This window comes from Schistosoma mansoni (genome assembly GCF_000237925.1).
Source record: "Schistosoma mansoni, WGS project CABG00000000 data, supercontig 0244, strain Puerto Rico, whole genome shotgun sequence".
NCBI lineage: Eukaryota > Metazoa > Platyhelminthes > Trematoda > Strigeidida > Schistosomatidae > Schistosoma > Schistosoma mansoni.
In genome coordinates, this window is record NW_017386108.1 from 189,343 (window position 1) to 205,395 (window position 16,053).

At 32.5% G+C, this 16,053-nt stretch overlaps 1 protein-coding gene across 1 annotated transcript in view; it reads right to left on the reverse strand.

Moving 5' to 3' along the window:
* Window positions 1–3,893: 3,893 nt before the first annotated feature.
* Smp_124770.1 (protein kinase) overlaps window positions 3,894–16,053 on the reverse strand; it is a gene marked incomplete at both ends in the record, with an annotated part of 44,769 nt that continues 32,609 nt past the window's right edge. The window contains 1 exon segment of the mRNA XM_018790965.1: window positions 3,894–3,925. Within this exon segment, the coding sequence (XP_018647377.1) occupies window positions 3,894–3,925 (32 nt within the window).

Consider the following 16,053-nt stretch of genomic DNA (forward strand, 5'->3'; position numbering starts at 1 on the left):
GATGCTAAAATAAAAGAAGAAAGATAACTTTGCAATTGAATTTCTATTATTTCTAATGGTCTTAAGTAAGAAAATGGAATATACACTAAGTACATCTACATGAATGACATGGTAATTGTTTGTTTCATAGTTGAAATGTGAAACAGCTAATTCATGATGATTAGAGATTGTTCAATAATATTAACTACATTATTTAGTTATGATAAATTTGATTCAGAGATTCAACGACAAACGAATTAGATCTTATTTATTTACAGAAGAAAAGAAATTTACTCAGTTACTTAAAAATGAAGAAATCTTACATTTTTAAATTCATATATACTGGTTTTACATTTGATGTTAAGAGTTGAAATCGATTAGTCACTTTTGGCATATGTGCATCTCTGAATCGAGTCCCGGATCTAACGTTGACACTGCGATAATGCAGTACATCCCGATGATGAGTCCATAATAGGGCGAAACGTGCGTCCTGGATTCCACTGCTGACCACCATCCCTCTCTTCTTAAAATGTTTGTGACTTACTTGCAACATCGAGGCGATTCGCACAGGATACAAGTATGCCAAGAGAGACTGATCAATTGCAGTCGTAATCATCAAAATGAAGATTCAAAAAACTAATGCAAGATGAATTAAACATCACTCATTTCACAAACCAGTGGCTATTCGGACTTAGTAGCTTATTGGATAATGTGACGACGTTTGAAGCTGACGTTACAGAGTTCGAGTCCTGGAGTGAACACCAAGTCGGAATTGGGCATACCAAGCTGACGAGTCCCTTATAAGACCAAAGGTTTGTCCTGGATTCCACTGCTAGACGCCATCTGTTTTTGCTTAAAATGTTTCACCTTATTGTTAAATAATGTCTGAACTAAAACTAGAAAACCTGAAACAGAAGTTTAGATTCAGCCATAAAACTATTTAAAATTCAGTTATTTCCCACTTCCATAAACAGCTTTGGGTTTAGTAACTGAAGTCAGATACTGAAGAATACTTTAGTAAATTTCATTCTTATATAGGTTTTCTTACAACCTAGGTTATATTCTGAAAAAAATATACTATGATTAATTTCACATGCAAGATTATTACGGACTGTTTAACTATTTACTAAACTGTCTTCTATCAAAGTAATTTTACTGAGTTCAATGTAGCTAGTCAGACAAAGTAATGAATTATAGTCAGTTTTAAACTCCTATTTGCATAAAGACCTATTCTTATAGTTTATATAAACTGGATTATAACTTAAGTAATTATTTTTTAGTTTTAAAAAATAGATCAGTTTAAATATGTTAATTTATTTCACGGTTATGTATGTGTCTGGGTGGCGGTATTTCTGAAGAAAAAAAATCAACATCTTTTCTAAATGTTAGTAGTGGTAACTAAGCAATAGCAATTGATACTCTCTTTAAATTAGCATAAACATTTTGTATTTGGCAAATTTGTTTTTCTGACTCTTAATACCTTAATTTTAAACAATAATCATTTCAGATGGTGTAGAAGATTTGTAGCTCAGGTGGGTGATTTTGATGGAGTTTTATTCTCTGAGCTGAATGGTTTGGCTGTGGAACTTTCATCGTCCTTGTGAACGACATTATCAGCACAAACTTCGGGTAGAAGTGGAGAAATTCAAACACTTCACTTCTACCCGAAGTTTGTGCTATTTAGGGCTCGTCAGCTGGATGTACCTGCATCTCAGATTTAATGTTCACTCTGGGACTCGAACTCAGTACCTTTCGCTTCAGACGCCATCGCGTTATCTCAGATGCAGGTACATCCAGCTGACGAGTCCCGAATAGGACGAAACGCGCGTCCTGGATTCCACTGCTAACCACTGTCCATCTTTGCTTACAATTATTTAAATTCTGTTTATTAATAAAACCCATAGTACACTAATTATCTATTTTGAAATACTAAGCTATTCAGTTTTATCCAGTGATCTACTTAGTAACATATTAACATTTGAAGGGATAAGTACTAGGCTTAAATCTAACTGAAGATAACCACAGTGAAATATATTTATATCCAACTGACGATTGTCAAATAAAGTTTTATTTTAAGAATTTATTCACTAGTTTAGCAACTTTCATTCTCAGAATGGGGGTTTGTGGAGATCGTAGTAGTCTTAATAGTTGAATTCATGAGCCGATTTTAGCTAGACCACTATTGAAAACCTGGAAGCAATAGACGGTCGTTTTGTCCTAGTATAAAAACCCCTCAGCAGTGCGCATCCATGATACATCACTCAGAACTCGCGCGCGAAACCAAAGATCCTGGATTTCAGTCCCGCCCGCAGGATCATGGAAATGCACTGCTGAGAAATCACATGCTGGGATGAAACGGTCGTCAAGTGCTTCCAGGTGTTCAATGGTGGTCTCGCTCAAATTGACTCATGAATTCAACTACCAAGATTTGTATTATGTTTACTATTGAGATGTCGATAACATCATGATGTTTTTTTATTAGCTGGATAATATGATAAATTTTGAAAAGTAGCATCACAATTTCTTTTCGAAATCCTTATTGATTTTAACTTCAAAATCCCGACCGTAGGATAATTTAAACAAATTATTATTATGGGCAACGTCATGTGTAAATGATTGTAAAACATTCACAAAACTAAGAATACAGTTTGAAAGCTCTTTCTCACCGAATTTTAAAGAATTTTATTTCAATAATGTACATGAATTTACCAAGTCAGTGCATTTGTTAAGATCATTCAACTGAAGGTTTCTAATATCAGCTGAAAAACTGTTGAATATGAAGAAGCAGCAAACAATTATTTTGTTCTGGTTTATGATTCACTTATTAGTAATAATGAACCCACGACAATACGGTTGACCAAACAGATCTTTTAGTTTCCAAGATAATATGACATTAATTAGCCAGTGTTTTATTTCTCTAATGGTTATTGTACGATATAACAAAACTATCACTGAATTCCATAAATGATAAATATATTACACTCGGATCAATGACGATTCTTCATTATAACTTCGATAATCCTTGAAAATAAATATGAGTAAGTAAACGATTTTCTTTTCTTCAACAGTTTCTACAACTCAGCTATAAAATTAATAAGCTCAGTAGCAGACAAGATAAATTTTTGTTATATTGTGTGGTCACTCGAATCTGTTACTGATATACAAGCTTTATATACATCAGCCCGAAGAAGATACATGAGTGAGGAGGAAAACTTGTTGACTAAAATCGGATGAAGAATATATACGCACTCATTATTGAATATATAGCTTTTTCCTTTAGAACTGAGAGTCACACTTTTAACCAATAACATATGAATCTTAAGAAAATCAATCCAAATCTTGATCTTGTTGTGCACTTATCATTTAGCCTGTCTAATTAGCGCAGAATAACAATTTCATTTGAGCGTTACAGTATATTCTCCCAATTCATTGTTGAGAATTAACTGTGAAAATTCTTACTTTCAAACTGAAAACATATACCTCAAATTTAAGTGTTTTTCACTGCTTTTTTGACGTATTTGAAAGTATTTAGTAGATTTGTTTAGTATTCAAAGTTTTGGTATTAGAACCTTATGAAAAGGGAATACTAGTACTAAGTTAGATGAAGGTATACTTAAAAGAAGAAACCCAAATCTAATGAAAACATGAATATTTTTCAGCTAACTCTTGTAAAATAGTTGAAAGCATGAGTTTATTGAAGCTAGACCATCAAGGAAAGCCTGGAAGCACTGGACGGTCGTTTCGTCCTTTTGAAATAACTTCAATTCAATAACTGAATACAATTTCATGTAATCTACCAATATTCACTGTTTGTGCTCCTAAAACAATCATAACTCATATATTAACTGTTGAATGACAAGTGTCCCATTAATCAGACAACTGTCTAACTTACCAAAACCCTAAAAAAATTTAATTCACTCAACCATGGAGTACAATAATAGGTATGCTAACGAAAAAAAAGCAATTTCAGATTACTATCATTTGTAATCTATGTAAATTATAATATACAATAATACACAGTAACATAAATCAAATGTTGGTGAATAAATTGCTGCGTCAATGCTTTCTATTAACTACTTTTTTTATTCACTTAGCGAAAGGTACTAGGTTCGAGTCCAAGAGTGAACATCAACTCTGAGATGCAGGTACATCCAGCTTACGAGTCCCAAATAGGACGAAACGCGCGTCCTGGATTTCACTGCTAGTCACTATCCATCTTTGCTTACAATACGTTTTTTTAGTTTAAGTTCCTCTGCTCTTTCGTTCTTCTTTAAATCTTACATATCTGTTTAAGAACAAAATATCTTTATACTATGGACAAGAGTAAACTTAAAAGACAAGAAACGCTACGGTTTAAAATTATCTCTATACTTTTATTTGAGCAATTTTATGGAAAAAAAAGTGTAAAACTCTTTTGAATAATAAAAACTATGTGATAACTTACTATTTTCTTCACACTGAAAAGTAATTGAATTTTATTGTTTAGACTTATTGAAGATGTTTTGAACCCATGTTATAAGTAGTAAATTATACTTCTTTAAAATAATGTAGTTTTAATTGGAAATGATCATTTTCATGCTTGTATTGGAAAAATGAAATATTCTTATAGACCAGTAGACTGAACGATACTACTTATTCTATCAATTAGAAATAAATAAGCTAGGACAATGTAAGCACATGTATATACATACACACACACACACAATTGTTACTCATATCGGTGGACAAAACCGACCAATCACAATTAAATGATTTATTGAACTGAAATATTGAACAAAGATAATCAATTGGTTGTGCTCGTGAGATTGTGAAATAAAAAATTTTTTTCTTACTCTACCTTATCTGTTTCTCTATTGAACTATTAATTATTCGGCTAATGTAACACAATCACTTTTTTGAAAATTTCTGAATATCTAACCTGTGTAATTATAATATCATATTATATAGTTGAGATCTCCACGAAACCCCCTTCTGATAATGTCATATTAGTGAAATAAGAGTGAACAAAGCAAAATTTGAAAAAAAAAATCATGTGTGTTGTTCATTTCAAAAACGAATTTAGGGATTAAGTAATTTTTTTAAAGAGATTGTTTATTAAGTTACCATAGTACATTGCAGGTTAAATCTGTTTTGAATAATGTAACATACTACTAAACTAAATATACAAGTTTGAATTCTGAATAATCTCTGCGTTAAATAGTAAATTGTGTTCTTCAATGAATATATTCACACAGATACATTGTAAACATAAAACGACTTATGGTTTTAAGTAGACAGGCTCTGAAAATAAAACACTTTGAACTTATCATATATATACATATACGTATCTTGATTAAAAAGCGCGAAACCATTTCTATTGTCTCCTCCGAAATGTCTTAATCACTGAACAAGCTATTCAACATATCGATGGAGAAAACACTGATCCATGATTAATAGATTTTATCCTTAGTGAGAATTGAAATAACTACTAACTCCAGTCACCATTTGTCACTTGATTCATGTTAGTCTTACTAAAGATATTACATTTAAACTATGTTATTGACATCTAACTTGACTTGGAATAATAAACCAAAGGTTCTTTACGAAAAACGCCCACTGATAAAAAAGAAGACTTTTGTACTTAATCTATTTCAGTAAATCAGTATTTAAATTACTCGTGTTTTAAATTTTTTTCATTTTGCATGGATTGTACTCAATAAAATATATTCACAAAAGTCGTTAGATTAATCAACCTTTTAACCGTTTTATTGAAATGCAAGGAGGATTTCATGCATATGTATTCACTTACATTTGATTTGGTTTTATTGATATTGACTGCCAAAGACAGTTTACCTATTTGCGGGTGTGAAGATTGTTAAATATCATTGAAATCGTGAACAGATCCACTAAAAACCTAAGAGCACTGGACGTCGGTTTCGTCCTCGTATGGGGTTCCTCAATGGTGCGCATCCACAATATTGTAGATTGGTTGACGTTATGTTTTAACACCTTCGGATTCCGACTCAGTAGTTTAAAGGTTAGGACTTTGCGCGCGGGATCGAAGGTCCGGGGATAGAGTCCCGCGTGCGAGATCGTGAACGTTCATTGCCTACGAGTCCCGTATTAAAACAGAACGGTCGATCAGTGCTTCCAGGTTTTCAATGGTGGTCTAACATTGATCAGTTCATGATCTTAATGAAAAATTTAATCAATTATAAACCGAATATCAATTTGATAAATACATGTATTATACTTGAATGAGTTATTCTGTGAAGTTGAGATTGACAAAAAAACAATTTTAATGTTAATAATAATCGTAGAATAAATAATAATGTGGGGGTAAACAAATGTGAGAGCATGTATCGAAATATACACACTGAAATTTACAATCAAATAGTTGAGTTGAAATCTTTCTGGAAACATAATGTTACAAATTATATCAACTTCTTAGTTCATAAATTATATATATATATATATACCTTTAGTGTGAATAGTGAAGTTATTTATTGATTTTAGTATTATGTAAAACGTATGCATAATCCAAGATCCAAATTGATACATATGACTATTCAGAGTATTTGAAGATCAGATGTCTAGTAAACAATTTCATCATTCACTTTCTCAATGAATGAATTGTGATTATTTATAAGATTGTCTATTTGATATATAACATTTATTTGCTATGTGAGGAGATTATTATAATTTAGAATAGCAGTTAACATCAAAACTTACTATGAGCTAATGAATTAGACAACAATTGATATCCCTTAGTTTCTGACCTGTTGTCAAAATTGGAACAAAACTGTTCTTCAGACCTTTGGATATAGGGAGTATGACATCAGACGACTGACATACATAAGACTTAATTAAGTAGCAAACGTTCAGCTAGTTATCGCTTCTAAAGTTCCTTTCACCCGTACGTTCTTTAAATAGTTTCCACATGCCTGAAAAGTTTTTAGAAGATAGGAGTTTTTGAGTAAACATTGAGTTCAGACGTCTAATCCCTAGGTTTATTAAACCATTCAGCCTTCGAAATCCAATAGAGTTTTTCTTCTTGTACAGTCTTTTGCCCTCAGTAATCATCTTCGTTGTGGAGGTGTAAGTTGATCAAAACTTACAAAAATGATTTCAGTAGGACAACAAATATCAAAAGAGAACTTAGGATAACGACTGATAACATCAACAATGTTTTTCCAATAAGTCATCAGTAAATAATCCCCAGTAAGTGGTACGAAACATGTTTTTTTCAGATTTTGGATGTTTCCTTCTGAATAAATCCTGTATTTGGCTTTCTTTGTCTGATATAAGAGTGTGCTCCTTCCAAGCTTGCCACATACTTTAGATTGAACACGAATTATACAATGATCAGAACTAAACAATGGAGTTCATTTACGAGTCACATATATTCACATATAATTAATGAAAACGAAGTCTATATGCGATTAGGAAAAATGACTTCATTTCGATGACCTAGTGATGATAGATAGTTACAGTCACATAAATTAAAATCACCACATAAAATTGGAAGTAAGCCATTGAAGGCAGTTACAAGAAATTCAATGAATTTATCAAGCTTTTTCAAACTTCTTAGAAAACTTCTGATTAAAGAAAACTATTAACTAATTCCATAAAGTCGATCAACATATTCATTAGTACATGTGTTTAGTCTTTTTTAAATTTGCAGTAACCACTGAACCATGATTATTGCTGATAAAAATATAGCACTGTTACCCTAATTAACATCTACAACAAAGTAACTTCAAACGATATTCATGTAGTTAGAAATGAATCTGTGTTACTACTATAATCTATAGAACTACCTAAATGCTTAACTATAACTATTAATGATAGTGAAAAGTTTCAACTGGCCACTCTGTAAAACATAGTAACTCTCAATGAATCGAAAAGAGAACGATCATGTCTCACACTAATTTTTACATTTCATGTATGACGAAAAACAGATCAATGAAACGCATATATAAATAGATATCTTATTACCTAGGTCTGTGATTGAATCGAAAGATCTCACCAGAAATTTATAGCTTTCTAACTAATTGTAGTTAAGGATAAATACTTTTCTTTCATCACATATTATTAACATATACAATAAGAACTAAATCTAGGAGAAAATTACGAAATTGTACTTGTGAGATGTATAACAAACGCTCTTATATCTTACTTAAAGTACTCAGAAAAATAATACAAATTATTAAAACTTCTCATTAAGTTGTACAGCAGGAAACTTTCATCTTTCAGTGAAAATACTCTCATACTAAATAAAATATTCATAAGAATTGGATTAAGGTGATAACAAAGACAAACTAAATCATTAATTATCAGAAGGGGGTTTTGTAGAGATTCTAGTAATTTTATATAGTTGAAATCATGAGTCAATTGAAGCTAGATCACCATGGAAAACCTGGAAGCACTGGACGGCCGTTTCGTCCTATTGTGGGACACCTCAACAGTACGCATCCACGATCCTGATTCGCGAGATCCGAACCCAGGACCTATCAGTCTCGCGCGCGAGCACTTTACCGATAGACCACTGAGCTGGCATCCAACGGTGTTAATGTCTAGCGAGGATCGTGGATGCGAACTGCTGAGGAGTCCCATAATAGGACGAAGCGGCCGTAAATATTGAGTGATCGCCAGTTAAATATTAGCATTTCAAAAGTCGACTTCTAAATAATATTCATTCTTTTCAATGCATATTGCCAGTCACCACTATGTCTCTGATAGTAAATTTTTGTAAGTTGCACAGCGAAACGTCATAAACTTTTCACAAATGCACCTGAATAGGTTATGTAATAAATTGACATAATGATCTGTTAACAGACAAGGAAACAGAAAACTTGTTGAAATATCTAGATGGTAGCAATAGGTAGCCCAGATATGCAAGCAGGTCTCCTTGTCCTCGGGAACAATAGAGTGATTTGAAAGTTTGACAGCATTTTACAGGGGCAAAATGATTATCAACAATAGACTATATTTAACAGGAGTAGTTGAAGTGTGAATGAGACATGCAAAACTAACTAGATTGGTCTTCATTTATATTCAAAGAAACTTTTGATAAAATCCACTTATTTAATTAACTCCGATTTTTGTTGAGAACTTTCCACATGATCAACTTTTCTGTTTCAGAACCTCCATTTCAATTATGTACAGATAAACTTCTTCTCTAGGCTGTTATTAAGTAAATATACCGAAATATTATTTAGCTAGCTATCATAATTAAAGTGACTGTGCTATTTCATTAATTATAACCAAAATACAGCAGAACCTCTTCCAAGTTTAGTCCTTTCTGCTTAGCTTGCGTGCAACAGGTTTCACTTATTCCAGACACCACAAGGCTATATCTACCCAGTTCTGCAACTACTTGAATGGTCCTTACAGTCTTCCGAATTGTCTGAACATTTTATGGACCCAAATTAATTATTGCTTTGGTTGTCAGAAGAGATGTCGGCCTCTTGATTGCCGAAGAATCTTGACTTACACTATAACTCCTTCAAATGAAGGCCCTTCAACATTTTTGACAGAGTTTAAATGGCTTAAATAGTCTTTTCTGGTCAGCGATCTTAACATGGTTCCTTTGTAGTCAATGGGATTGCCAGCCACATTCGCAATTCTTCTCCTTTATCCGAGCTTCGGACTTGCAATAACCCAACAAGAGCTTCAGACGGATTGTACTTCAAATACACCACTGCAATTTCTATTTTCAAGATACTGAGAAAATACAAAACTATGAAACAAAACAGATGTATATGTAGTCTATAATTTTATAGTCTAAATAACTGTCCAGTTTTTTTATCTATTTAGCAGAAAGCAATACGGCGGTAAGTAAAACACTATTTAATCTGAACTTCTCAAGTTAGCTATTTATCAAATGTAATCATTACTATGAATTTTTGGGTACACTAAGTTATTTAGCTTCCAAGGAAAATGTTTTGACAAAGACATTATTCTGTCAGATAACAACAAACAAAAATGCATTTGTACTTTTCAAAAATTTATTTATCATATTGAAATATAATTTTTCAAATTAAGTTACCACTTAGATCAGTAAATAGTCATTAACAACTGAAGGAATATGGAATATTATGGTAGTAGTCAATCTCCTGGCTATAAGTATATTCTGGTTGATTGAAAACTAAAAAGATAGTTATTCTGTTACATCTATATCTTGTATTGAATAAAATAGTTTTATTCTTCAAAACGTAACTGTTTGCTTTTCGATAGGCTAACACATGAGCTACTACGAGTTTGAACTCCAACTGATTTGGATCTGCAAAATATGGATAGATTGAAAAAAATATTTAAAAAAACTTAAATTAAAGCATAGATTATTAAGCTAACAAAGGAGGCATGTAACTGATCGACACATTGAAATGATTTGGAGAATTCTTAAAACTGGGAAACAATAAATACCCTATTATATACTTGTTTAAAGTGTTTTATGGATTTCATATGGTTGACAACCTGTCAGATTACACCAAGAAATATATTCATACCATTGTTGGATTTCAAATTTCAAAACAAAAAAACTAGTTAGAAACTTATCATACAAAACAGGATGAATTTCTGTTGTAACCTTCAGGTTTGATAAAAGGATTAATTAAATATTTAAAGAAGAAAAAAACTATTTTCCGGTAATTTAAAACTGTTCAGCAGTTGGGAGAATTGAATTCTTAAGTGTGAATTCCCGATATCAACACGATAATATTGATGAAGATGTTTGAATGGCATTGAATTTATTAAAAACATTTCCGTCATATAATATTGTTAGTGAATCACCTATCCCTACTTCCAATTTAGTTGAATCAGTTAGTATATTTTCTTCAATAGAAAGTTTTTGAAAATGTACTATTTTGAGAGTAGTCAGTAATTTGGATAAGAATAATCATTGGATTATTTAATGTTTTCTTTTGGTTCCATTACATGATTAATTCATTAGAAGAATAACCATGTTGACTGTGAACAAACTAATGAAAACACATAAGTTGTATAACGGAATTTTTCTAGAATTTCCATTATAAATAACTTCGATTGATTGCGTGATATAACATTGAATGATTAATATTGTGATGTGTGCTACTGATATCGACAGATATAAGTAGTATGTATCACCAATCGAAAGTGGAATGCCTGACTGTAGAAGGTTAAGAAAATTAAAAAGAAGAGAACGAGGACAGACAGTGATTGATATGAAAACGAAGAAACAACAAAGCCTGAGACAATTAATATTTTACAAATGAAGTATTTACTGTATGGTTCTCAGATTTTAACAAGATATTCTGTAATGTTGCATTAAAATACATTTAATTATCCCCACTGGTGTTCTCGTTCACTACAGCATTATCTAAAAGCATTTATATTTATCTGAGAGTGGTAAGTGAATTTGACTATTCTTTGTTAAATAATTTAGATTCTTTGAACGGATCGATTGACATGAACTATAATAACAAAAATGAAAACCTTTATATATCATTAATAAATACCATACTAATTTAATAAGTTGTTGTTGGATGTCATAACTCAGTAGTCTACTTTAGAAAGTGAACGCATTTGAAAGACTCTCAATATGGACATCAACTCTACGATACATGTATTTTCAGCTGAAAGGTTCTTAAACTCGATACAATACACACCTCAAATTCTATTGCTAACCAATATTAACAATATTTAATTATACAAGTGTCTCCAAAATTTACATTTTCATATCTACATACTGAATTAATAGAACTTAGACATTTTAAATTATAACACCTAAATATGAATGAATATTTGCATTTAAAGTCCTACGAAATATTACACAATAAATCTGAAAAAAAAATTTAATCATGGAATAATAGTCAAACTTATTTAATAAAACAAACAAATGAAATAATAATGAAATGTAAATGATTAAATAACATTTTAAAATTTATTACTCAATGGATTAGAATAAGGTTTAAATTCACTTAGAATTGTTTGTTTAAATCTTCCCATTGATGTTTAGTATTGCAACTGGTCAGTCTCTAATTGGCATATGTGCACACTGTGGCTATCAGGAATCAGTAGCTGAGTGGATAACGTGATGGCGTTTGAAGCGAAAGGTACTGGGTTCCAGTCCCGGAGTGAACATCAACTCTGAGATGCAGATACATCTAGCTGACGAGTCCCAAATAGGACGAAACGCGCGTCCTAGATTCCACTGCTAGTCACTATCCATTTTTGCTTAGAATAAGGTTTGTAAAAACTGTCTACTGATTTATATAATTAATTGTTTGACATTTTGCTGCATCAATAACGCTAACTATAAATGCTGTTTGACCATTACATATGCATTAAATCCACTAATTTGTTTCGACTTATTTGTTAGCATCTTGGTATAACAGTGATGATAAACATTTAAAGTTAACTCTATGGTGCGAAATCCATAGGTCTCTCTGTGGTGTATGCTACTTATGTTGACAGATGTAAGTGGTATGTAACGTCAAAAAGAAGTGAAATGCCTGGCAGTAAGAGTTTGAGAAGATCGAATCGAAAAGAACAGAAATATGAAAAGAAATTGATTGTGATAACAACAGGAATGAAGGAACGGTAACGTCTGTAAGAGACAATTGATGGAAAATGTTCAAATGAAGTATTTAATGCATGGTTCTTGTATTTTATGAAGACATTCTCTAATTTTGTCTTGACTAATAAGTTGGCCTTCCTCACTTGGTTTCTTAGTTCACTACATTTGATGTCACTTCCGAAAGGAGAGGAGGAGAAATTGAAGTTGGGCAAACGGGAGAGAAGGCGCTAGTTGGGACGGTTTGGTGCAGGAATGGGATGTCAAATGGTGTTTTGGTGGGTCGGTGGTGGCTGTAGCAGTCGCCGTCGATAGAGAGGAGTCGCACGTCCGGTTACTGGGCGGACATTGGATGGCTCAGCTGGTCGCTGGAGGGCAGGCGTCGGACGTCCCGGGTGCTGGGTGGATACCGGATTTAGATGGCCCGGGAAGTTAACATTGCTACGGAAGTCAGCGCGACGGCGGACTTGATATCTTGATTTGGAACGTAGTACAGACTGCGGCAAGGTAGAAAGTGGCATGGCGAGTAAATTGATCGCAAGAGCGACTGTTTAAAGGAGGATAAGTATGGTCTATGCTACTTATGTTGACAGATATAAATAGAACCAATCAAAAGTGAACTGATTTTCAAAAGAAGATTAAGAAGATTGAACTAAAGTGAACGGAAAGGAATTGGAAGAATCAGGAAGGATGTAAAGGACAACTGATAGATGTGTGATCTTCACATTTTACTACACCACCATGTGATTGTCTCTAATGGAGTTCTCATTTACTAAATATCCTTTCTATTTGTTGACATTCTACGGTAAAGTTAACTTCTAAACTTAACGTAACTCTTGTTTTCTTAGATACTCAAACCATTGTCACTTATGATCAAATCTATGAGGATTAACAACAAGCTATTTAGAATTATAACCTGATGGGTAAACACTGTCAACACCAATAATGAAACTTCCGATCAACTTTGATCAAATGGTTAAAATGTTAAGTGTATCACAGGGTTTCTTTAATCGTCGTGTTCAGTTGCTTTCACTTATAAATTGACGGATGGTAAGTATTAATGATGATACCATTATTAATATATGTCAATACTTTGAATCAACAATAATACAGAAAGGTGAAACACCTGTTTCAGGTTTCCGTACAAAAAAAATGGACAAAATGTTTTGCTTCATATATTTCATCATATACTGGATAATATTTATTAAAATTATTTGATTTATGGTACCTTTCATTAATATTATCTGAAATATTGTCAATTAATTTGCGACTACGACTTTTACTTCTACTTTCTCTTCTTCTCAATGAACTCATGTATTCCTTCTTTGTTAAGATTTTTGTTGATGGTGGTGGAATAAATTTTAAATCTCCTGGTTTTAAATAACCATCATGTAAATCAGTTGATTTGTTCTTTAGATTTTCACTCCAATTTATTTGATTCTTTGCTAAAATATCTATAATATAAAACAATAATCAAATCAGCAGTGCTTTTCATGTAACCCGCCGTATGTATGCAAATTTCTTGTGACTTTATCATCATTTAAACTGGAAGATTAAAAAGTTGATATTGTCGTGCTGGATAACACCACTGAATGCAAACTTTGTTTAGACACTTCAGCTTTGCTTCTAAACAGAACTATCTAACTAGGAGAACGCATAATCATTTGTTCACCGAAAGACATTCTATTATACAACAAATCTAAGTTTGTAGGTCTCCAGTAACGTATACGCGTGCTTGGAAACAGGATCAAATCCAGGATGAATCGGATAAGATTATATTATTAGCTCTTTTCCAAATAATTGGCAACTAAGAATTGTCGTCTTGCGTTATTTGAAGTAATTTCATCCAAGCGACACACTATTATTAAAGATAAAATTCCAGGGAAAATAATTCGAAAATTGCCAGTGAAATGGTTAGTCCCATAGCACCCATTCAATTCTAAACAATTATTTTTGGAAGTTGAGTCTCGACTAGTTCAAATAACACAATATTATCATTATAACGAAACTAAAGGATATTTGTTTACTATGACTTTTCAATGATAATGAGTAACGAATATGATTGAAATGACAATTTGGCTTCTGTAGATTAAATGGTTTGAAGCTAGGAATGAAATAGATGACAAACATTTTACCCTAATTCGGACTCGTCAGACAGATGTGTTAGTGTTCATATTCACATTTTGACGAGCATCTGGTATATATATATATATATATATATATATATATATATATATATATGTCAACAAAGACTAATCGAAATTCTGCACTGAATATCAACAAAAAGAAAACTCTGGCCCTTAAGAACAACAATAATTTGATTTTGACTTTTATTCAATAACTAAACTACCGTATTAATAAAATTATCTTCAATAAATGCATTGTTTGAATTCACTTAGTATTGTTTGTTTGAATCTTCCCAATGATGTTTAGGACTGCAACTGGACAGTCTCTTATTGACATATGTGCATACTGTACGTATTGCCTCGATATTGCCTTAATTCACAAGCATTATAAGCGAAGATGGATAGTGGTTAGCAGTGGAATCGAGGACGCACGTTTCGTTCTATTTGGGACTCGTCAGCTGGAAGATTCAAACAAACAATACTAAGTGAATTCAAACTTCACCCCATTGCACAAGCAAGTAGCTATCGCGACTCAGTAGCTGAGTGGATAACGTGATGGCGTTTGAAGCTAGAGGAAATGGGTTCGAGTCCCAGACTGAACATCAACTCTGAGATGCAGGTACATCCAGCTGACGAGTCGAAAGTAGGACGAAACACGCGTTCTAGATTCCACTGCTAGCCACTAGCCATCTTTGCTTATAAATACATTGTTTGTTTGCTTTTTACTCCTCATAAATAATTCATTAACTGAATGGTGTTTTCATGATATTTCACTAATCTCTAATTGTGACTTTACAATTAGTTTTCTCAAATCATGTATCATATTACACTAATAGAAAAAACAACGACTAAATCATACATGAATATTTTAAGTTTAATTTTAAGTGAAGGTTCCTTTATAGTTGAGTATTTTGAGTAAAACAAGTAAACAGACAAACAAATAAATAGACCTTATACGTTCAAAATGAGTAGTATATTTTATTTTTACAAACATATGAGGATATCATATTACAAAATGCCTTTTAGTCATGAATTTAAAAAAATAAAAATTCAAAAGCGATTTTCAAACAAATAAATACGAATATATCATCTTAGGGTCCATGTTACAAATCTACATGTATTATAGACAAAATGTATACAACTTGAATATAATTCAATATATCTTTTTTAATAGTTGAGATCATGAGTTATTTGAAGCCAGACCACCATGGAAAACCTGGAAGTACTGGACGGTCGTTTCGTCCTATTGCGGAGTTCCTCAGCAGTGAGCATCTACGATCCCGCCTTGCCAGATTCGAACCAAGGTCCTATTGGCCTCACGCGCAAACGGTAAACCTCTAGACCACTGAGCCGGCATCCAACAGTGTTAACGTCTCACCAGGTGGTAATCGTGGATGTGCACAACAGAGGAGA